Source organism: Microtus pennsylvanicus, chromosome 13, assembly GCF_037038515.1.
Source record: "Microtus pennsylvanicus isolate mMicPen1 chromosome 13, mMicPen1.hap1, whole genome shotgun sequence".
Lineage (NCBI taxonomy): Eukaryota > Metazoa > Chordata > Mammalia > Rodentia > Cricetidae > Microtus > Microtus pennsylvanicus.
Genome location: NC_134591.1, coordinates 45,771,285 through 45,796,240, shown reverse-complemented (window position 1 = coordinate 45,796,240; position 24,956 = coordinate 45,771,285). Strand labels below are relative to the sequence as shown.

The 24,956-nt window shown below is 37.1% G+C and overlaps 1 protein-coding gene across 2 annotated transcripts in view; it reads right to left on the bottom strand.

The window, feature by feature from the left end:
• Faf1 (Fas associated factor 1) overlaps positions 1 to 24,956 on the bottom strand; it is a 294,143-nt gene that overhangs the window by 64,783 nt on the left and 204,404 nt on the right. For both annotated transcript variants that reach the window (XM_075945095.1, XM_075945094.1), the window contains exon 14: positions 8,386 to 8,522. In XM_075945095.1, the coding sequence (XP_075801210.1) occupies positions 8,386 to 8,522 (137 nt within the window). The remainder of the gene's footprint in view (positions 1 to 8,385; positions 8,523 to 24,956) is intronic.

Genomic DNA, 24,956 nt, shown 5'->3' with positions numbered 1-24,956 from the left:
TTTTGAGACCAGCCTGATCTACAGAGAAACCCTGCCTCGAAAAACCAAAACAGAAAGAAGAAAAAAAACTGACAGACTAGAATGCTAGTATTGACAATACTTTCATATGCTGAGCAGTGGTGGCCCATATCATTAGTCCCAGCACTTAGGAAGCAGATGCAGGTTGATTTCTGAGTTTGAGGCCAGCCTGACCTACATAGTGAGTTCCAGGAGAGCCAGGATTAAACAAAGAAACTGTGTCTGGAAAAACGAAAACCAACCAACCAAACAACCAACCAAACCACCACCACCACCACCAAAAAACCTTTCATATGTTCAATAAGTAACAGTAAAGTAACACTGTGGCAGTTGCAATGTTAGAAAAACCATATTTAATTAGCAATTTTTAGCACCAGAAAGAAGAATGTCCAAAGCTGTGAAGCTCAAAGGCCCTTTCAATTTATAAACTCAACAGCAGTCATAACACTAGTCACAGCCACCAACTGCTCACTTGTCTATGACTAGACTAAATTGTTTTGTTTTCACCTCAATTAATCTGCACAACAATTCTATGAAGTAGATAGTACAATTCAGATTTTCAAGAGAAGGAAAACCAGCTTTAAAGGGCTCAAGAAATCCACCCAAACACAATCAAGGCACAATAACAGGGTCAGGACTTGAACCAGGTTAGTCTAATTCAGGCCAGTCCTTATTCCCATGCCCTGCATTTCTTCCTGTCCTGGGTACATTCCCCTCGCTTGGTAATGTGGAACTGGAGATTGACATTCTATACAACCACTAAGCTATGTTCTCAATCCTCAAAGCCTGCTTCCCTCCAGTCATTGTCTATACTTGGAATCACTATTAAAATTTTCTCTGGCAAAACAAACAGGAATTTAATGTTTGAAAAAATATTTTCCTCAATTAATATTTTCCCTTTGTATGCTTTCTTTTTTTTTTTTTGGTACCCATATTTTCTTATTTTATTTATTTATTTATTTAAGATTTCTGTCTCTTCCCCGCCACCGCCTCCCATTTCCCTCCCCCATTTCCCCCCTCCCCCAATCAAGTCCCCCTCCCTTGTCAGCCAAAGAACAATCAGGGTTCCCTGCCCTGTGGGAAGTCCAAGGACCACCCACCTCCATCCAGGTCTAGTAAGGTGAGCATCCAAACTGCTAGGCTCCCACAAAGCCAGTATGTGCAGTAGGATCAAAAACCCATTGCCATTGTTCTTGAGATCTCAGCAGTCCTCATTGTCTGCTATGTTCAGCTTTCAAATGAAAGATTAGATTATGATCTTTATAAGGAGGGGTTTAAAAGATGCTTGATTTTTCCTTAATGTTATTTTACTCCTTAAATCTAAAAGAAACATAACATGTTTAAATAACACCTCCTAAATACCTAAAATTTTGCTTTGGGCGACCTACAATAGAGAAATTTATGAGAATATAAGAGTGAGATTTCTCTCCTCTCAAACCTTTAGGAAGAAAGATAGTTGGCACCCAATGTGGTGCAACTACATCCACATAAAACCAGAGAGAGCTTCGAAAGGAATTCTAGACACAAAAGAAGAGAGTTCAGTGCAGCTTCTTGGTAGCTGCATTTTTTTCCCCCCAAATGGGCTCTGTTTGCTGGCAGTGAGCAGGAGCACCATGGCTCCATTAAGATAGGTCTTCCTGGCTTCTATAGGAGGAAGGTTTCCTGGTTTGCACAAGTTGCAAAAACAGCTCTAGCTCTTTCAGGATGCTGAGAACTTAAATGGGGTCTGTGAGAAGCATATTACATAGACCCACTGTGACCCCAGAGCTGGGTCAGCATGCATAGCTCTCAGAGGCAATGAACATGCCTCTGCCACATTGAACTGGGCAGAATCAACAGACAGGGGTGCAGAGTTTGTCCTAGCCACGCCCGCTTAGCATTAAAAAAGAAGCACTCCTGGTTAAAAAAAATTAGATGCTCATGCAATAAAGACAAATTCAGATGGAAAAGACCTCTAAGTGGGTCACGGTGTTAGATAAATGTACATACATAGCCTTGGGAGAGAGAAGGAAAAGAGCATAGAGAGGTATAGAAAGAAGTAAATCATTAGAAAAAATAAAACAAAGTCTTTAAAGAGACAGAGTAAAGACAGTCATAGGTTAAAGGAGTAAAGAAAAAAAATAAGCCATGTAAAGATGAAAAATACAGAGAGTCTGGATTATGTATATTATTATGTTTTCTTTGAATTTTTTGATTGTGAATGAGCTAAGTACAGAGAGACATTTCATTGTACAGACTGCTAAACTAAATCAACATATACTTTAAAGGTATCTGGACTTAAGAATTTGGGCATAAAGATATGTTGCTTTGGTAAAGAAGTTCCGCTTTTATTTCCACAGAGAATGACAACCTGTGGATTCCTTCTAGACTAATGTGGTTTGATGGACCAACACCCCTCAAAAGGTCTCCATGAACTCCTAAAAATACTTTACCCAACAAAAGGAAGGAAGCAGTTTGGAGAGAACTACACCCAAATTTCCAAATATTGTTTATAAATCTTTGTTTTCATTTAAAGGGGGATATGATATAGAGATGAATACTTTTCATTGGTATGGATCGTGGTCTATTGATACAAATTTAAGGTAAATTTTTTTTATAAATATATATATATTTGCTCTTGATTAATATATTGTCTTTGTGTAGCTCATTTAAAAATGTAATGTATAATTAAGAAATACAGGTTAATAGATAGTTATCTATAATAGTCAAGCTTATGGTCATGTTAGTTAGCTTTTCAAGATGTACAAAGATAAATTTCAGATAGATAGGCATTCTTCAAACCTTTCAAAGACTAGCAGATATGGTATTTAAAATGTTTTAAGAACTTAGGACTTTTCATGACAATGAGACACATCTGCTCCTGGCAGCACCAGTCTACTATATAAGGATGATGGGCATCAAAGAGGCTCATCATAAAGTTTGTTAGTCACTAGGCAAGAAACTGCTCTTGGCTGAACTGCTTGATAGTATGCTATATGAACTGGACATGCAGGGCCCACAGAAAAATGACTGCTGAACTTGCCTAAAGGTGAGACAGTCCTTCAGGGTACCTGTTTCATAAAAGAGTCTGCCAGACATTCTGCAGGATATAGAAGAAAGTGACTGACAAACTGCCAATAGAGGCAAAACAGTCTTTCAAATTTGAAAAAGTGTCAGATACTATGGGCCTGCAGGCTGAAGATGGATGCCCCAACTTTACAGAATTTTGGGTGACTCTTTAGGCAAAGAGATGTCTCTGTCAATTTCTAGACATTTGGAAGATGCTTACAAAGCACTTCCTGCTGACTTGGGGAATATTATATCCTTCTGGGGTCTTTAATAGAGTTGAAGAATAGACAGTTACAATTAGTTTTCCTTAGTTATGATAAAAGATAAAAAGATAAAAATTTTATAACTGTAATTCTTACTTGATACCTGTTTTGTTATATGTAATTTTACTACGTTAGAGTTATAGCCTCCTTTTTTTTAGACAGAAAAGGGAGGTGATATAATTCCCCTCTGTATGCTGTGAATGTATTTTGCTATCATTGGTTAATAAAGAAACTGCTTTGGCCTATGGCAGGGCAGAATAGAACTAGGCAGGAAAACTTAACTGAATGTTGGGAGAAAGAAGGCAGAGTCAGAGAGAAGCCATGTACCTGTCGAAGGAGAAAGATGTCTGTAGGTACCTTGCCGGTAGGCCATGCATAGATTAGTAGAGATGGGTTAATTTAAGATAAAAAAAGCTAGCTAGAAGTATGCATAAACTTATAGGTCAAAGAGTAATGTACTCAATACAGTTTTTGTGTGATTATTTAAGGTCTGGGTTGCAGGGAAATGAATGAGCATCCTCCATCAACAAACAGTTTCTCCCGGGCCTGTGATGTCTTCATGTCACATTAATAAAATGACATCAGGATGACAGAGCACAAGCACCCTTAATGGTGTTTTCTAGCATATAAAAGACATGGCTAATAAGATTTTTCAACAGCCTTTATCCCAATTTCTATGAATTAGGGAGCTTCTGTGGTACCCAGCTCATAGTTTGTTCTCTCAAACAAGCTACAGGACACAGGCTATCTGGGCACTCAGAAAACAGAATTGGCCTTGTACTACGAGCTGCACTAAAAGTTTGCTACTCACAACCTATTTGATCTAGCTCATAAAAACTGACTAGCTTATAACAAGGGCTTCATAAGTATCTGCTTGATAAGAAAATGGAGGAGCCAGAATGATGGCTCAGTCAGTGGTTAGAGAACTTGCTGTTTTTCCAGATGACCTAGGCTTAACTCCCAGAATCCACATGGCAGTTCCCAACAGTCTGTAACTCCAGTTTCAGGGGACTCTGCCACATGCTTCTAGTCATTAGGAAAGGAGGGACACATGTGACGCACAGACATACATGTGCTCATACACATAAAATAAAAACTAAATCTTTAAAAAAAGAATGAATTCAAAAATGAGTAGGTTATAGCTAAGGACCAATTTTCTTACTCTCAAAAGGAAGGCAATACTCCCGTGCAAGGGTTTTTGGAGTAGCAGAGATAATGTATCACCTGCCTGGTACACAGTATACAGTCATTGGTAGTTATTACTAATATATATGACAAAGAGCAAAAAAGAAAGCTCTGAACACTCGGTAGATATTGTTATTGGACAAGACTGAGTTTCCATATCTCCTTTGAAGTAACAGTGGCTAGGAGTCTAAGGAAGAGAAGAGTACTTTTTGGCACACACTGGTAGTGGTCTGAATGAGAACTATCTCTATAGGCCCACATGTTTGAAAACTCGGTTACCAGCTGGTGGTGCTGTAAACAGGGGTTATGGAACTTTTAGGATGTGAAGCCTTGATGAAGCAAGTATGTCCAAGGGGCATGCTTTGGGAGTTTATAACTTTGACCCTCTTCCAGTCTGCTCTGTTTTATGTGTGATCATATTTTATCAGCCAGTTTGCTATGCTGAATGCCTACTGCCATGTCTTCTTCATTATTATGGACTTCCCTCTGGAACCATAGGCCGAAATATTCAAATTATAAGTGAGAAAATACTATAGTTTTATGAGTGCTAACATATATCAATGTTCAGGCTTAAGCTATTGCTCACTCGCCATGTTCAGCCCTAACAGAGACCCAGTGATAAACTGAGCTTATATTATAGGTATTTCATACCTGAGTCCTTAATGGTCAGAGACTGAAAAGGGCACCAATAATTGCAGTTTAGGGAAAATTGATACCCTATAGTATCCGTTCCCAAACTTGGACTCAGGAGCCTTTGTACTCTTATTCAAATTCTCAAAATAATGTTAGTTTATGTGTGTTATAGCTATTCTGTTGCTGTAATAAAATACCATGACCAAAAGTAACCTTGAGTTTAATTTTGACTTACAGTTTCAGAGGCATGGAGTCCATTATGCCAAGAAAGCATGGCAAGGCAGCAGAGGTGGGAAGGCGTGGTCCAGAGGCAGAGCAGGCTGATAATATCACACAAGATATTAAAAGCAAATGAGAGTGGAGAAAGGCTTTATACTTTCAAAGTCTGCTCCAATGACACACTTACTCCATCAAGGCCATGCCCCTTTAGGGCTCTATAGCCTCCTCAAACAGTACCAACTGGACACCATCTTCCAGCACCTGAACCTGTGAGAGCAGTTTTCACTCAAACTTTCTTAGAAACTTTAAAAAAGGGGACAAGCAAAATGGTCCAGTTGGTAAGGTGCTAGTGCCGTGCCAGATAACTTGAGTTCAGCCCATAAAACCTATATCGTGAAGAACAACAAATAAATGAAATACAAAACTTAAGAAAGAAATTAAAAGAAAAACATCTAAAACAAAGTAACAGTGCCCATTATAAACTAAAACAAATGTTATATATTTATTTTTTTTAAAAAACATTCTATAAGGAAAGGCTAGTAAGAAGAGTGGCATGCTTGTAACTCGTTCTGTACTATCTGGCTCAACAGAAAATAAGTATAGCTTTATATCTATTTCTATATTAAACTAGTGAAAATGTGCTGTATTGGTTGAAATTTATGAAGAATATGTGACTTTCTGCAGATATCTAGTCAGAAAATGAAGAAATCCTTTAACAGGCATTTGCAGTTACAATTCTTTGCTACTATACTCAATTGACAAGAGAAGTTTCTTCAAATTAGAGGCATGTAGAACTTGAAAGTATCAAAAGTGGGAGCCTAGCCTGTTTGGATGCTCACCTTCCTAGACCTAGATGGAGGGGGAAGAACCTTGGACTTCCCACAGGGCAGGGAACCTTGACTGCTCTTTGGACTGGAGAGGAAGAGGGAGGGGAGTGGGGTGTGGGGGGAGGGGGAGGGAAGAGGGAGAAGGAGAGGAGGCGGAGATTTTTAATAAAAAAATAAATTAAAAAATAAACTTTTTCCTCACATAATACAGCAAAATAAAGCTACACTTTTGTACTTTGTTACACTACAATCTGTTTCAGTTTTCCCCTCAGAACTCCACTGCCTTCCTATATTATTCGTGCTGACCTCAAACTCTTGATCTGCCAGCCTCTGCCACTACAATAGCTGAGATTCTAGGTGTACCCTACAGTACCCAGTCCATCATCTCTGAAATGATCTTTGTTTTCCATGTATAATTTTATTCCATTATGAATCCACGCCTTTGGAACACATTGCTTCATTAATTTATGCATTTCTTCTGAATGTTGATACATTATATGTTATATTATAATTCATATATATTATATGAATGTTGATGTATTATATAATATAAAAAGTCACATTTGTTAACTAATGTTACCAGAAAGTATTTATGCTGTCAGTCTTCTAGTAGATATATTTTTTTTTTGAAAACTCAAATTTTCCCACTGCAACAAATATATCCAGTTCTTTTACTTGAAAGTGACAGACTCACTTTGTTTATTTAATAGAAAATGTTTAACAAATGCCCAATCTACATAAGCATTTGTCTGTCAGGCAGTAAAAATGATTTCAGGGAAAGTGGGGAGAAGCAACTAGCTTAGCTCAATAATCCACACAAATGCTTCTCTTTGAGACAACTAGAGTATATTGGTTCATATCACCTAACAAAAGGGCTAAAATTCTAAAAAAGAAATGTTTTCTTCTTCAAGGATATTGCTAAGGAGTCTTTTCCTTTCTCCTTGTAAGTGCATGGCAAACAAGGCCGTGACTAACAAGATGATTCATGTCAGACCTGATTCACACTGAGACGTTAACAGCTTTAGAAATCTTTGCTTTTGAGTCACCAGTGTAAGTGTTAACTTAGCAAAAAGGGCAAAACACAACTAATCTACAAAAAAACACAAAGTAAAACAAAATTCCCATCCATTATAATAATGACAGCAATTTGTGACCTTGCGGATTTCCTGAAACCTGGGCTTCTGGAACCCATGGCCTACAGGTTGCAAAATACAAGCAATCACAATTTCTTTCCTCTGATGAAGAAAACTGGAAAGAAATGTCTTCACTTTCTACCCACCCCATGGGAATCAGCTCCCTCAGCAGGCCTTTTCAAAAGACTGCCCAGAAAACTGCGCTCTGGAAACTAAATGCTCTGGTTAGAGAAAAGAAAATACCTGAGCTTTTGTTTTGTTTAGGCTTTGAAGGCGCTGGAATGCACAAATCCCCCTCCCCTATCAGACTTAAATGGGGCAGAAATGAAGTACCCCAGACTCAAGCTTTAGCTTGGAGCACTTGAACAATCTTTTTCCTGGCAGCACCAGGAAAAAAAACAAAAAACAGCGGAGAGGATGAACTGTTTTTATTTAAGATTCCCCATGAACACAATAGTTTTTTTACTTTAGCTTTTATATTAGCAAGAACAACAAAACCATTCTTTCATCTTTTTTTTTTTTTTTAGAAACAATGTAAAGTATGGTTCCATTTACAGTAAAATGTAAACTATGGTTGAATTTATAGGAACTCCAAGCTGTTTGCCTCAGGGTTGCATCTTAGGATGAAGTCACACAAATAAGGAGGGACAACTGACATGTGAAAAATTCAATTTGCAATGTATAGTCACTGGATTTTCTAGATAATTAAAGATAAGCAATTCTTTCAACATTGCAGCTATAAATCAACAGAAATAAATGTCACATTTGACAAATGATTATACCCTAATTGCTAGTTTTAGAGAATTAAACATTTCTGAACATTAACTTGACTATTCTATGTCCAAAGAGCTATGCAATTTTATTGATGTATTTCTGATAGATTTTTAAACACAGCATATTTGATTTTTTTCATAGTACCTGAAGATACTCTTCAGGATGTTTTATATTTTAAAATGCAAGACATTTATCAATAGTAAGAAATATAGTCAGCTCTGATGGGAAAAATGATAAGGTTATCACATAGATAAAACTTTACTCCCACCGTGACATGTACTTTACCTTGTATCACATTTAACACTTCATTAGATGACCGCTTTCCCATGATAATCAGGAAAAGTGGAAACTGATCTGTTTTTTGAGTCCGAATGGTCTGTGCAATAACACTGCCAAAGTGTCTGTTGCACATCGTCAGAAATCTGAAACAAAACAAAACCAAATAAGTTTCAAACAAATCAGTACATCTGAGATGCCATTAATAATCATGTAAAGATTAGGTAGTTTGACTTACATCAGGATGGCAAATTTTACTATGTTGAGTTTTGACTAAATCTTTAGTGGTATAGAAAAGAAGGAAGCGCACGCTAATTGCTGTCAGGGATGACAGCATGGGGTTCTTAAGTTTCAAATATTTTAAGATAGACTACCTAAATCCTGAGAAAACAAAAAAATTTTCAGGAAAGAATTTCTTAACTAGAATAAATAATAAAGTGTGGTAAACAAGTAAACCAACTAGCATCATTTAAAACTAGAGTTAGCAACATTTTCCTAAGTCCTTAGGATCAAGTGCTAGGTGGGATCCTGTCTCCTCTAGAAGTAGTAGGTCTTCTAGTTTGTACTTAGTGGGGAACAAAAACAAAAATTCTAAGCTTTTGGCCAAAAAAGCTCAGAGATATTAGCATACCGAAGTCTAGCATTAGTATTCTTAACACGATCTGGAATAAATGAAAAAACTGATAAAGCTTTTCTCTTCTATTAGAGGACTGTTTGAAATTAGCATTTCTTTCAAGAGAAAAGGGTAGCTTATGATATGTTTTCAGATCTGATGGTAAAAAGTAAATGTCATAATAATAATGAATTATGAAAGACCAAATGCAAATATAGAATGCTTTAATAAGATCCAATTTAATAAAGTCTGTAAAAATAATGGACTTTTAATAACACAGGTCACAAAAGGCAAAACAGTGGAAATTCTGGAGACTAGCCATTGGTACTAGCTTATTAATTCTTAATTATGTTCATGAAAGGCAACTTAAATCGTGTGTTTTCTTATGCCTTATGATAATATTTTAGGTAACAACTCCTCTGAAATGTATGTTCTAGCTGATGAGCAAAGTCCTGTCGTCACATGCATTAGAAGGTAAATCTATTTGAAAAGACAAACGGTATTAAAATGTCATGTGCTCAGATTCATTTGATAACCAATTCAAAACAGAATCAAACCTCTTAATTTTTAAAGCCAATACATTTTTTGTCAATAGAAATTCATTTCAGAAATTTAGGCTGGATCTTTTGTAAAATCCGTGCTGTGACTACAGAAAGTAGATCTTGTTAAGGGCAACTAGAACTGTCAGCCAGAGTGTCAAGACAAGTTAGCACCACTGCAGTAAGTTCATTGGGAGGCAGGTTCATATACACGTTTAGTGCAGCAATAACCAGACCTCATGGCAATTTGAAATGACAAGGCCTTAAGAAATCCATTGTCGGCCAAGAAATATCAGTGCCCCCATGAAAATTCAAATCTTCACATTCCACAACTATTATGGGATAAAAGGTTCTCAAGCAGACTCAGCTTCCATACCAAATTTCACACTCATAAAAGTCGAACTCATCAACAGGGATGTGTAGATTAGGAGACTAGCAAGTTAGGGTCTCAGTTTTCTTTCTGTGTCTTACTAAAATATTTGAAGGCAGACTTGACCCTGAGCTGATCATTGGCAACCTCTAAAATTAAAGATGTCAAAAAACAGTTGGAATGCTATTTCCTACCAAAGGGAGAAAATAATTCCTTGTTGCTTTCACACCAACGGATTGCGTGGCTATCACACAGTAGGTGCCATCACAGCACCAGCCTCACTACTAAACAGGATGCTCCCCAGCCCTTGAGAGGAAAGAGAAAAGAAAGAAGAAACGGAGTAAGCCACTGAAGGGGCAGAAAGGAGGATGCAGAAAGTGAGAAGGAGACATGAAGGAGGCAAATGGTTGCGAGGGAGAAGGGAAGGAAAAAGGTAGGAAGGAAGCCAAGATCACATTAGCCAAATTCATCTAGAACCAGAAAAATAAACATGGAAAAACAAACTGTTTTAAGAAAAGGTATCTTATTTATGTAATATTAAAAGAAATATTTGTGGTATTTTGTTCCCTTTGAACAGAACCTGGTGAAGGGCTAAAATTGTCCACACAGCTGCATCTTACTCTACTTCTTCAGTCAGATGTCATGGAGGAGTGAATAAATGGTTGCTACCACCATTAGATTCCAGTAATTTCCACCTCAAAGAGGGAAACAATAACCGTCTTCTTTCCTGTTATAACTGCTGAGGACACTTAAGGACCAATGACCTATCAACCACTGTTTTACCTGAAGAAGGGTCAGAGAGGTGGCTCAGTGGGAAAGGGCACTTGCTATGGAAGCATGGGCACCTGAGTATAGATCCCCATCATCCATGATGAAAAAAGGAAAGTCAGGGTGGCCACACATCAGTGACCTCAGCACTAAGCAGGTGGAGACTAGAGGACTGACAGGGCTTCCTGTTCTCGAGATTAGAGCCAGGGTCAGTGAGAGACCCTGTTTTAATGGAATAAGGCAAGGGTTGATTAAGCAAAACACCAAGATCCTCTTCACACACACACACACACACACACACACACACACACACACACACACCTCTCCAAAATAAAGTAAGAAGAAAGATGCCAAATCAACTCACTGAAACCAAAACCTAAAACAACAAAATTGTAAAGACAAAAGGTGATAACATCTATGGGGGCAAAATAAAGAAATAAGAGCTAGAAGACAGAGGGACAGGCTGAGAAAATGATGAAAGATGCCATCAAGTGTACTTTATATCTACTAAGTCTACTAGAATTGCTAGAAAACTTAAGAGAGGGAAGATGAGTCAAAAGGTTTCAATTTCAAGTTTGGAAAGAAAAACAAGCAGAATGGCAGATGGTTAGCATTTACTAACTATTAAATTTCAGTAGATAAGGTGTAGATCTCTATCTTGTCAATGTAAATCAGGATTGATTTAATTCAGAGTGTGAATTACTTTAACTTCTTTCAATCAAAGTCATAATTACAATATTCACTGATATTATAAAACTGTACTCCATTACAGGGAACCTAGCTATTTAGTGGGAGAGACATGAAAAACCTACACTCTCTTCCTTAATTTTTTTGAGACAGGTTTTTATGCTGCTTAGACTGCTCCCGATCCTTCCACATCCACCTTGCAAGGGCTGGGATTTCAAGTGTGTGCCACCACACTTGGCTCAAGGAGATTAAAGTCTGTAAACTTACTTTTTACCTAGTATGTATGACAGGTACTATTTTTGATTAAAATAAAATGGAGGTTAAAAAAAAAAACCTGACACTATCCTATTTAAGGTGACCATAATTCTTCAATGTGATTTCCATAAGTTTAAAGGTGACTCCAACATAAAGTAGAGGGAACCTATCTTTAACACACCAATCTTCTTACATGGAAGAAATGGAGTAAGATATACAAGACATTCAAACTTGTTCTTAGTATATGGTAGGCCCTCAAAACTGGTACTTATGTTGTAAATGTTTAATGATATTTAACATAAAAAAATTGTGTGTGTGTGTGTGTGTCTGTCTGTCTGTCTGTCTGACTGACTGACTGTGTATGCACGTGGAAGTAAGAGAAAACCTTGCCAGAGTCATGCTCTTCCACCTTATGGGTCCTGGGAAAGAAACTGAACTCAGGTTTGGTGGCAACTGCCTTTACCAAATGAGCCATCCGCTATTTAACATCTTCATCATTAATTTCATGATTAAAATGGTATGTTCATGCCACTATTTAAAATTTTTTTTTGTACAACAAAATATGTCAGTGAGTTGTTAACTAAACATAAGTAGTTAATGGTTTTACCGTCATTTGGAAAATGAAAGCGCAGAGTTGGGCAGACAGCTCAGTCAGTACAGTGCTTGCCATACATTATGAAATTCTGAGTTCAGTTGGTGGTGGTAGCGCTTGTAATCATAATCCAAGGAGATGGAGATATAGGAAGATGTCCAGGGATCTCAGGCCAGCCAGCCAAGCCTAAATAGCAAGTCCACATATCTAGGAAGAACCATGCTTCACAGAACAGGGTAGCTCCTGAGGACTATCTGATGCTAACCTCTGGCCTCTCCATGCATGTGCAAAATTGGAGATATATACACACACTTAGCAGCCCCATGAACCACATAAAGAGTGAGGTTATTTAGCAGATAAAAATTGTGTCTACTGATGGTCTGCTCTAATATTCCCTAATATTTTGAGTTAAGCCTTCAAGTTTCAGCTTCAGATGCTCATCCATTTCTTTGAAGCCATTTTGGTTTAAGAAAGCTCTTCCCTTTAAAAAAAAGCTCCAAGGCAGTTTTCTACCAAGGATAAGCCATTTGGTTAACATATATGTACACGTTCGGCGTTTGTTCAGTATTCAGTGATAGACAAAAAGAACTCTGAGGCCAAACCCAACGTCACCAACACATAACTAACTCTTCTTTCCTTGCCTTTTCCTTTTCACAGGGAAACTCCTTTGGCTTGAGTGTGACTTGTCAAGCACACCAAACACAGGCAAGCCAAAGAGTTATGCTTCCGATTACAACGTTATTCCTGTAACTCTGCCTCCCATCCATTATCCAGCTCTTCTCTGGAGTTCCTCTTGGAAATGCTCTTCAGTACTGCTGGGATAACCCCCCTGCCCTTTGAGGTGGCTTTAAGTTTTGTAGTCTTAAGTCTTAGGTCCACACCGAGATAGGTAAACAAGTACAAAGAAGAGCTGCAGTGATCCTCAACTTTCAGTGTCCCAGGAATCACCCAGGGGGTTTCTTTAAAAAGGCAAGTTTCCCCAGAGATTCTGACTTGGCAGAACTGGGATGAGGCATAGGAAGCAGTGTCTCTAATAGAAGTCTCATTCCAGATGACGTTCCCTTTTCAAGCATCTTTCAAGAAACTAGAATGTTTCTGCTTTAAGGCTTTTGGTTGTTTCTAAAGGCAGTTCTTAAAGAATGTAGCTTTACTGAACCATTTCACTGTTTCCTTAGGTAGCCACACAAAAAATGTTAATTCCTACTAGCTTCCTTAGTATTGGAGAGCTCCAACCTGATGTGGCACACATAAGTAAATATCTCACAAGACTATGAGACATTTTCATAGACAGAAAAAAAAACAAGGAGTGGGAGGTTATAATAAAAAATATTTAGGGAAGATCTCACTGAAAAGTAGACATGTGATCAAAGGTTCAAAAGAGCTGAAAGATGAAGTCAAGAGCAAGCAGAGAACAGCAAACACAGAGACATTTGAATCAAAGAGTCCATACATTTAAGGTAACTAGGACCTAGGTTACTGTCATTCAGTAGTTTTCAGTTCCACTCAGTTACTTGACATTTTCACTATTTCCCTTTGCTTTACAGCTAAATAGAATTTCACTGTGTGTATTATGACATTTTCATTATCCATTCATCCATTGAAGGACATCTAGATTGTTTCCATTTCTTAGCTCTTATGAATAGAGCATAAATGAAACAACTGGATAAGCATCTATGCAAGAGGACACTGATTCTGCCTGGCATATGCCAACAGGTGGAGAGCTAGATCTTACAGCAGATCTATTTTTAGCTTTGTAAGAATTCTCCACAATGATTTCCATTGTGGCCACACTTGTTTGTAAAGCCACCAACAGCAAATTAGGATTCCTCTTTCCTGAAATCTCATCAGTATTTGTTGTCACTGGATTTTAGTCATTCCGACTGAGGTAAAAGGAAATCTCAAAATAGCTTATTTTATATTTCTTGATTGCTAAGGATGTTGATCCTAGCTCTGAATCTTTAGACTTGAGTAAATGACCTGAAGCAATCACAGAAGCCAGAAAAGTAGAAAAGGATGATGAAAGAACAGGAAGGGGATGGAGGGAGGTACTACGTGCACGTGTGCGTGCATCCTCTACACGTGATGGGAGGAAGGACTGCAAGAGAGCGAGAGGGAAGAAGGAAATAACACTACGAATGTTAGGAAACACCATATGGAAACATTATTTTATGAGCTAACTTAAGAGCACACATGCAAATAGTTACATGGAGTTAGGCCACACAGGGTGACAATGCTCCCCAAGAACCACAGACTTTCTAACAAAAACCCCAGCATCAGGCATGGGAAAGCTCCCTTTGACATGCTAGTCAGAGGATTCCAATAAACTCCAAGCAATAGAGTCTACTACCATTCCCTTTGCTTGCCTGCAAACCTGAAGGAAAGACCCTACTCCAAAGGACAGCACACGCTTCAGACTCGGCATGTGGAGTAATCAAGCGGAGCTAGGATGAAAGCCTCCTTGAGGACTAATCCTCACAGTATCCAAAGGCGCTATGCAAGCTGCTAAGGAAGAAGAGCAATCAGCAGTCCTAAAGTAGTCCATACTTGTATAACCTATAAATTACAATGACAGGACTGGCAGGATATCCCCAATAATTACAACAGTGTCAGACTATTACCTTGGAGGCTACAAACAACTGCCTGATTGGATCTAAAGCCATTCTACAGGAGGGATTCCATGTCCAGTACTATAAACCTAACCAGATACCTGTGGCTAACTATCTTAGACAAGAACCCTCTAATGCCATTCCCTTAAGATGTAATTCTTAAATGCATTCTAAATACTTATCTTTATACTAATGGGTAAGTACAGCTTTATACTCACAGATAAGTACAAAAAGAACATTCTTTTTGTAAATGACAACAGACCTTTATAGAAGTCTACAGCTGGTTAAAATGCAGAGAACTAGGTGCCCAGCTCCAACAGGTACATCTGTAATACAACCCTTATACGTAAGGCTCAGGGATATAGGGAAGAGGGTGTGGAAAGAGCGTAAGAGTCACACACCTGCTGCCAGATAGTGTCTTCTGGACATGTCAGGGATTCTGCACTCGTGAAACCACAACAATATGGTTGCTGACACAAGGCCTTTGATGTTGGACACCTAACTCTGCTAAGGCGAAAAAGTGCTTCCATAGCCAGTGATGTGATAGTATCCCCATGATGACACACTGTCAGCTCTTTGCTTCCACTTTTACCTGTGTTCTGGGGTCCAAACTCAGGCCACCAAACTTAAGTATCCTTTACCTGCTGAGTTATCCCACTGGCCCTCAACGCCATGTTTGGACAACTGTTTATTGTTCTATTTATTGACTGGGTTGTTTAGTGTCCTCTGTCCTCTGCGTAGTCTAGCTAACAATCCTGACAGATGTGAAGCTGGCAGATTTTGTCTCCCCTAGGTTATCTCTTCACTAGACTGACGTTTCCTTTTCCATATAGAATTTTTTACATTTCATGAAGTATAGTTAGAATTTGAATTTTTGGTTTGGATTAAATTCAAAACTCATCCATATTCTCAATTATCATTCACTCTTAGAAAAACCAACAAATTATATTGAGCCTCACAACAAGAAAAAAAGTGAAAAAAAATTCATAGACCACTGGCTTTTATTAAGCTTATACTCTAGTGGGAGAGCTAGAGAATAACCATTAAAATGTCTGTAAGTAATGGCTTGAAATGGAAATGAGAATGCAATCAAAGAAAATGCTGGACAGAAAGGCCTTTTCTAGACAGGTTTCTGAGACCTTTCTGAACAGGGAACATTTAAGATGAGACAGCCAGTATAGAGAAACAGGATTACTTGTCTTTTTGATGGCTTCTGTCTTCTTAAGTGACTGGGATGGGGAGTAGCGCGCAGTGTAATGTGTTTAGTTAATGAAGAATATGAATACATATCTGACCCAGGTAAAGAAATCTTGGTGTGTAGACCATATAGCTAAAAGATGACTACTTTAGGAGGTATGCTATGCACACCTTAGATCTCAGCACTCAGGAGGCAGAGACAGGTAAACTCTGATTTGAACAAGACCAGCCAGTATACATAGTAAGCTTCATGGACAGCTGGGACTACCTAGTGAAACCCTGTCTTAACTTAAAAACCAAAACACTAATTTAGTGCTGAGAATATGCCAAGGAAAGGAAAACAATCTACTCAGGATTCTCTAAATTGTGACTACAGACTGAGCCAAAGCAGATGAAAACATTAGGTAGCTTTTTAAAAAGTAAACAATAAAAATTTATCATTTTTCCTGGCATTCTAATGTTAACAATTTCAGAAATATAGGCATGTGTTTGAGGAAAGGAAACAAAACTTGTTCCATAAATGAGTTACCTAAGCACATTCAAGAGCATTAGAACTTTTCCATGGATAAGGGTACTATTTGGTAATTTAGGTCGTTAAAATTGCTATTCATTAATATTGGTGTATGCAGACTGACTAGCAAATGCTGCACAAACCATCAGAGAAACCAATTTTCACATAATTTTATATGGTTGAATTAACATGATTCTTTTATAACTTTGGTTGACTTACCAGCATTTATGGAAGAGGTAACATGTGTTACTGATTTAAATGATATAGAACCTTTGATTAGTAAAAATCCTTCAGAAACAACTATAAATAAGAGTTGACTAATAATAATCCAGGTATGGCGGCAAATGCTTTCAATCTCAGCACTCGGGAGTGAGTTCCAGGTCTACTCGGTAATCTATATAGCAACTTCCTGGCCTACAAAGGCTACATAGTAAGACCCTGTCTGGGAGGGGCATGGTCCTGCCTCAACTGAAATGTGTGGCTTTGATGACTCCCCATGGATGGCCTTACACTTACTGAGTAGTGGATGGGGGTGGGTTGTGGGGAGGTAGTAGAGAACAGGCGGAGGAAAAGAGGGGGAACTCTGCTTGGTATGTAAAATGAATAAAAATAATAATAACAAAAAAGGTTTCATGGATGTAGCCTCTCTGACATTTCTAAGAGATGAAAATTTCATGTTCCCCTGGCTCTTACAATCATTTGCAACCTCTTTTTTTAAAGATCCTTGAACCTTAAGTGCAGGAATTATGTAGTAGACCAGAGCATCTTAGAACTGAGAACCAAACAACTTTTTTTTTTTGTATTTTGATTAGAGATGATTACACAAGCAGGCATACTAACGTGGAAGGGGGAAAGTTCATAAGGCGTCAACCATAGACAAAGAACTACAAGCAACTGGGGAATGTTGAGCAGCTCTCAACTGGTTATATAATATCAATGGTCAGCCCTGAGATCATATTCACATAGAGAACATAGGGAACACGAGCAAGTTGTATGTAGGTATTCAGTATATGTGTGTGTGCACATGTAACAATAATTAAAGAAAAAGAGATCCTGAATTAGAGAAAGAACAGTGGAAGGTGGAAAGGAGGGAGAAGATCATGTAAATATAATTTCAAGAATAAAAAATCATTAAAGATAAATTTAACAGCAAAAGCAACAAAAAGATTAACAATGACAGAGAAGTTATGAAAAGAATTTATACCTTTTAAACTTCAAACAAGAAGGAAAGCAAAGAACATGATGGATTATATGTGTTTCAAATATTTAATTTTAAATATCTTTTAGAATTTGTTTCAGTTGGTGATTCATGTTTTTAAAATAAACACTGGGCCAAGTAACTGACAGAAATATTTTATGATTTTATATATCCTAAAATATAGGAAAGTGAGCCACTGGAGGTGAGTATTTACATACAACTACACATAAGTACACTAGAAGTAGCCAGAGAATCAGAATAAGATTTAGCCACAGATCACAAAGGTGCCAAGACTTGGTGTTACACTCAGACTTCATGTATCTTGAAAAGGTGAAGATGCTTTCAATTCTGTACATCTAAATCATTCAAAGCACATAGTACTTAAGAGAGAGCACACAGAACAATTTAGTTGCATGATAAAAAAGGATTTGATACAAAATATAAATTTACAGTGATATGCCTTCATACTAGCATTTCAATAGTATTACTTCTGTACTTCTCCTTTCTAGTTAATCTCATATAGACTGCCCACTGACAACTAGAAATTAAATGCACACTCCCTGGATAATATTAATTAGATCAATATGGAGAAAAGATGGGCTTTCCTACCACAAATGCTTTTAGTCCAGTGGAATCATGTACCATCAGGCAGTTGTAACTGCAGGACTAGGAAGTGGTATGGGAAGTACTGAAACTGGAATTAGAAATGACTTATAAACTGGCAATTTTAAATTACTTCAAAGGATATTTTAAAAGATAATAAATTTTTATAGGATAAAGAATGTACTACACATGGGTTAACCATCATCTACATAGAGACTGGCTTACTCTAATAACAGCACAAGGCCATCACCTTTCACCCATTGCCCCTGTCCCTTCCTTTCAATACTATTAGGAAAATACTCACAAGTGCACTCCTGGGCAATGCTGAGCAGTAATTATGACTTGCTGACAAAGAGATATGAACAATTACGGAGCCCATTTTGAAACCCTACACTAATAAAGTCATTAGATGCTGCCCTTGCCATGATCCTTCTAAAAGCTTCTGAAGTTACAAGAACACACGGCATTGTTTGCAGGGACAATTGCTGCTGGCAGAACGCAAACCTTGAGTTAAACCATGCTGCAAATTGATCTTGACATTCTGTTAAGACCGCCACTAAAAATCAAAAGCAGAGGAGAAAAGGAGAAAATGAGTGGGCAGGATGTAATCATGGAACAGGAGGGGTTCCTCCTCACCTTCTCTCCTCCCTCTTCACAAAACAAACCAGGGAGAAAATGACAAACTCTCCTGGTGTTTTGGAACCTTTATTTTAAAGCATTAATTAAGCCCCTGACCTGGGATGTTTAGGATGGCAATACACTTCCTTGAAAGGTACTGGAAGGAAAATGTTGCACAAAGGCCATAAAGCTGTTTAGGAAAAATTATTTGGAAGTCCGGCATGCCGTCTCTCTGGAAGTCTTAGTACCCAGAGCACAACACATTCATCTGTTTTATCAGACAACTCTGCAGAATCCTTATTTGCTCCTAGGGTACCAGCTGGAAATTAACACTCCTCTTGTCTTTCACGCAATCCTTGCACCTGGGCCATATTTGTTGGATTAAATGGAAGTATAGAGTTAGAGTAACATCGTCAGTTAGGCTTCAGCCAGGCATGAACCACTGAGGAGTTTGGAATTAAGGATAAGCCACTGTGAATATGACTAATTACTGAGATGGAAAATACAGATGAAGACAACCCACTGATGGTGAGTGCTTTAAGTCAATTAACTCTTGCCAAGATTAAGTAATATGGAAAACTATCACCTAAGTATTAAGACTAACAAGTACCTGTCATCCTAACAGCAGAAGTTTTGCGTGAACTTGAAATAACAAACCCAAGGGCAGAAGTTCAAAAGCTAATATCCCCAGGCAATGGAATCATGTCTGTGAACACTTGTATTAACTGTGCATATGAAATTTAATACAATGCTGTGTGTGTTGCATGCAATCTGTATATCGTGGGCACTCTCAGACATTCCTAAGTAACTTTTTGTAGTTACTTTCAACACTCTCTAGAAAATACTATACAATGCCTGATTTACCCCTTTGTGCAAAAACATTAGAAAAACTTACACAACCAATTTTCAATATTCATAGCTGTCAGACTATTTAATTGGTACTACACTAGTTAAGCTCAGTGTTTAACTTTAGTTTTGCTACAATGAGTTTTGTATACCACCATCTACACTAGCATTTTTAGTACTGATAAAAACAAGAGATACCTATTAACAGACACAGATTCCTGGTTAATACTGTGTTTGCGTATGCCACAGTTGTGATGTAATCTTCCTTAATGAGGCAACTTCAATCTAGAACATACTCAAAGTAGATATCCTTCATGTTACTGTCCCATGTACCAAATAAGTATTCAAGCAGATTTAACAGAAGCAAGGAAAACTAATAATTACTGTGCTGGTGCTTTATAAAGCATTATTTATGGTAATTGGATAGTGCTCAAATGAAATTTACTTGGCCCCAGTACATATTATTGATATATACCAATATCTATCTATCTATATACACCACCATATGGACAGTCCAATACTCTCGTCCCATAGAGTTTGACTTTCATTAGTGCTACCACCACTGCAGGAGGTTCAGTGCAATCTCAGAAAGGCCCATTTTGAATGACCAATTGCTTCTGGGATATTAGAGATTTGGTAAAAGATGAGGAAAAATTCTGGAACCACTAGATGGATTCATCTAGGTTGGGAATCAAGCCTTTCTCCAGATGGCCCAGAGACACGTGGGGCATATGAGCATAGTGTATGACATTCTGGGGCCAGTAGAAAACAGTGCTAAGTTAGGGCATTTTTGTTGTTCTTATTGTTCATTTTGTAAGGGAAAGGAAGACTTTAACTTTAGTCTCACGATTCCTATTAATGGCTTCAGAGGAAGATGACACAATTAGAGACACAGCAGTATTTCTAATTTTCTTGCCATTATTCATTTTTAACAAGCCTATGAGAGATTATTTACTTATTAGCAATATAGTACTTACTTTTTAAAAGGGCATTGTGCAAAGCAATGAGATTATAGACACAGCACCCCAGAGGGATGACAACCTATCAAGGAAACACCATGCAATGGAATAAACACTAGTAATGTTAGAAAGCCTAGGGATATTATGGGAACATATAGAAAGAGCATTCACACAGACTGAGGATATAGGAATGGGGGGGGAGACGCAAGACTTTATGATGGGAACCTCTGTTTCAGACTTGAAGTAATCATTCGTCTACACCCAAGCATTTATTAAGAATAATTTACTAATTATAATTTAATTTACTAAGAATACATTATACTAAAAAGTTTTTTTATTGTATTAGCTGACTCCATGGTATTTTTCAGTTGTTACACATCTCAAGAGACAACCTCTGCTCTACTAAGTATATGCTAATATTGGATCAAGTCACTAATAAAAACGTCTTTGGATCTGTGTATCCCAGATGGGTGAAGTTAATTCTCAGCCTAATTCATACCATACAGGTTTACATGAGCACGTTGGTAACGCCATCTCTATGTCTACAATTATCTCAGCACTGACTCCATCGCAACAATTAGTTTTGACAGTAGTACACTTTTGTACATTTGCAAGCCATTAAAGCTAGGATTGCTACTAATATGCATATCTTTAATAGAATGAGTAAAATTGGGAATTTCACTTTATCTTTCTGTGTATCATCTCTTTCAAGTCCTTCTGGGACCTACTGAGGTACAGCAACACACAATGAGTTTCACTTTTAAATGCTGTGCACATTTTAAGTTACAAATTATGTATTTTTCTATTTTATTAACTATTTTGAGGCATGGTATGGTATGCTGTTTAACATTTCATCTTCAATTTTTCAGCATCAATTCTGGTTCATACTAAACACTCAGCAGGTATTTACTCAGTGACTAGACATGGAGGAATACACCTTGTTTTCCCGGATCAGCGGTTAAGTGCTCTTACAGAGGAGCCAAGTTTCACTCCCACCACTCGAATGGGCTCACAGCCATCCCTAACTCCACTTCCAGATGACCCTACACTATCTTCTGACTTCCATGGCCACCAGTCATACTGTTTGTACAGACATGTAAGCAAAATATCCAAGCACATAAATTTAATAAAAAAAGTTTTAGATCTATCTGGAACTTATTTATAGAGCTTACTTAATTAGTCTGGTCCTTTTTAATTCTTTCACTTACAGGTATATCTTATATTTCTATCAGGAATACTGGTCAAATGGAAAGTGAGGAAATAATACCTTCTAAAAATCTAACTAGACTATAACAACACTACGGACTTTTCTAACTAAGAAAGCATATTTAAATAAGAGCCCTTGAAATTATAACCAACATTTTTAGATGAAATTAGATACAGGTATTTATTTGCTAAATACTTACCGAATTTCTCTCAATAATTTAAAATGTGCTTTGCTTAATAAAAGAAGCTTTCCTAGGAGATCACCTTCAATATGGGAGAAGGCAGATAATAATAACACTAAAGTTTGGTGTCTCAGTTTAGATTTGGAATGTCCCATGGTCAATATAGAATTTATCTCAATTACAATTTTATACAACTTATTACAATTTTATATTGACATAGATTGCTCTACCTACATATTCAACTTAGGCAGTTATTTGAGTCACTTTAAAATTGAAAATCCAAATCAACACAAAACATTTTAGAAAATGTTTAATAATTCATTTCTTGGCTAGATGTGGTGCTGTATACTTATAATCCCAGTACCCAAAAGGCAAAGGATAGAAAAATCAGAAAATTTAATTTATATTAGTATGTGGTGCTCATATCTGTTAAACAAAAACAAAGTATTCAGTTAGCTTAATAAATAACTTTCACTTGTCTTCTAATATAATCTAAGGTTCATAGTAAATTGTGACTAGAGGACTGACCTTCTAAGGAACTTAATTATACTATTTAAGTAAGAAAGTATTTAATCAGCAAGTTCATTCTCATCCTGGATATCAATATCAAGAGGTTTAACATCGATTTTAGTCCCAGAAGTCGCTGCAGGATTTGTCTAAATAGGACAGCTAGACACGAGACCAGAAAAAACTACTATGAATCTATTAGCAAATATTCTCCATCTATTATGAAGAGACCACAGTTTAGGACTGGATTCAGTTGGTAACATGCTTGGCAAGTGTGTCTGAAGCTCTGGGTTCAACCCCCAGCACGATACACTGAGTTTGGGGTCAGCCTGCTTTAAGTAAGGTAGAAGTCAAATAAGCAGGAAGATAGGAAGAAAGGAAGGAAGGAGGGAGGGAAAGAAGGAGAAAGGAAGGAATACTGACAGATGCATAGGCAAATATAAATCTCAAAAGGAAACATATAGCAGGAATGTCACTTCATGGGGAAATCCTTTGTCTTTGCGTATGTTAATGTCTCAATTCAGATCTCTCTCTAGTAATACACAAATGACGACCTTTTAAAATGTGGTCAATAAATAATAGTACAAGCAGTATTTAACCGAATTGAGAATGTAAGACAGGCAATTTGACAGTCAAAGTTAAAAGAATCAAATGACTGATGCAATCATTTTTCCTTTGGATAAATGTGATATAAAATATCCAAGAAGGAAATTCAATTAAACTATTTTCTTTCAATGAATCTATGATAGGTAATAAGAAATCTGTGGAAATAAATCAACCTAATTACCTTATAGTTTTATAGATCAAAAGAAATCCAATTTTGCTGTTTGTGAGATATGCTATTTTAATGAACTTTAATCTAGTATTTATAAAATATGTATTTTCCTATTTGCTTCAGCAGTAATGATGGGGCTGTTCATCAACTGTAGCTACAACAGTCTACTTAGTACTTCATATAGAGGAACGGAACATCTACATTTAACATTCATTTTAATATGTAATATGAATAGAAATAGCTTTTTGAGAAAATACAATAATTATTTTAAATTCCACAAATTATTCATTCTTTTTCATTGCAATTTCCCACTTGTAGTTTCTATCAATGTTTATTAAGCTGATTTCCAGATGTTTCTATGTTCAGTCTTTAGTATCATTTCTTACTTTTATCACAATTAATAACAGACACCATATTTTTTAAAATGTGGATTGAAACTGCCTCTCATACTTCATAGTCACTTCTGCAATTCACTGTGAAATAGTTAAACAGAGCCTTTATTTATTTTTTTTAAGTGTCATGAGGAGTTAATAGGACACAGCTGTACTGGCTCTTTCTAATAAGCAGCTTCTGTCGCTTTGGTCACCACAGGTGTCTCTGTAACCTGCAAACTCTTATTACTAGTGTATCAAAGTTGTGCTACTTAACAGGCTTCTTTAGTAAAACATAACAAAGCAATTACATGGCTGTTGATTGCTAGTCATAAAAAAAAAACCCTCAAACACTGTTTTTCAAAAGAAACTACACCGCAATTTTTTGTCATTGTAAAATAAAAGGAACTAAAGAATTAAATGGAGGATAGAACAAAATGACAGCAGGTAGCCAGCTGAACTTAGCCACTACAGATGGTCCAGAAATAGTGTTTCCTTCTCCACCAAGCTGTGGATAAAAGAAAAGGAGGAGATTCCTTACTGCCAGTGAATGGCAAAAGATTTAGCCAAGTCTTCAATCTATGTATTTTGCCTCATGAAAGACCTTAGATGCTGCATTTTTTATCTGTTTTTGGCACTGCTTTTCATCACCTTTAACTGAGTGTGAATAATAATCTGATTTAATTTAAACAAATACAGGTGCTAAAGGTTCTTTATTTATGTATAACAGGGAACATTTCCAAGGCAGAGCCAAGTCATCCTAGAAAATTTCCTAACCATTTGCTTAAAGAAATGAAGTATTAGGTGAAGAAATTGCTCCACCACTCGTATGCCTCATGATTACGGGAAGAATCTTCTTTCTTTTCAGATTACATAAAATTAAGTCTGAATAATGACCAAACCTTTAGAGAGCCATAAAATAATAAAAAGACAAATCAAATTATTTCTAATTGTTCTACAATTGCTTGTTAAGTAACCATGATAGGTTTGCGTTCAAGTGAATTTATTTAATCTTCCTCTGTTTAAAAGTCTGCGATTCTGACTGTGTTAACACACCCAAAGTAGCATGATGGAATGTTCTGGCCAAATGTGTAATTAAACATGATGAAAATGTATTTCAGAAAGGATACTGCAAGAGGCAGATAATGAAGAATTACTTATCACAGATATCATGATC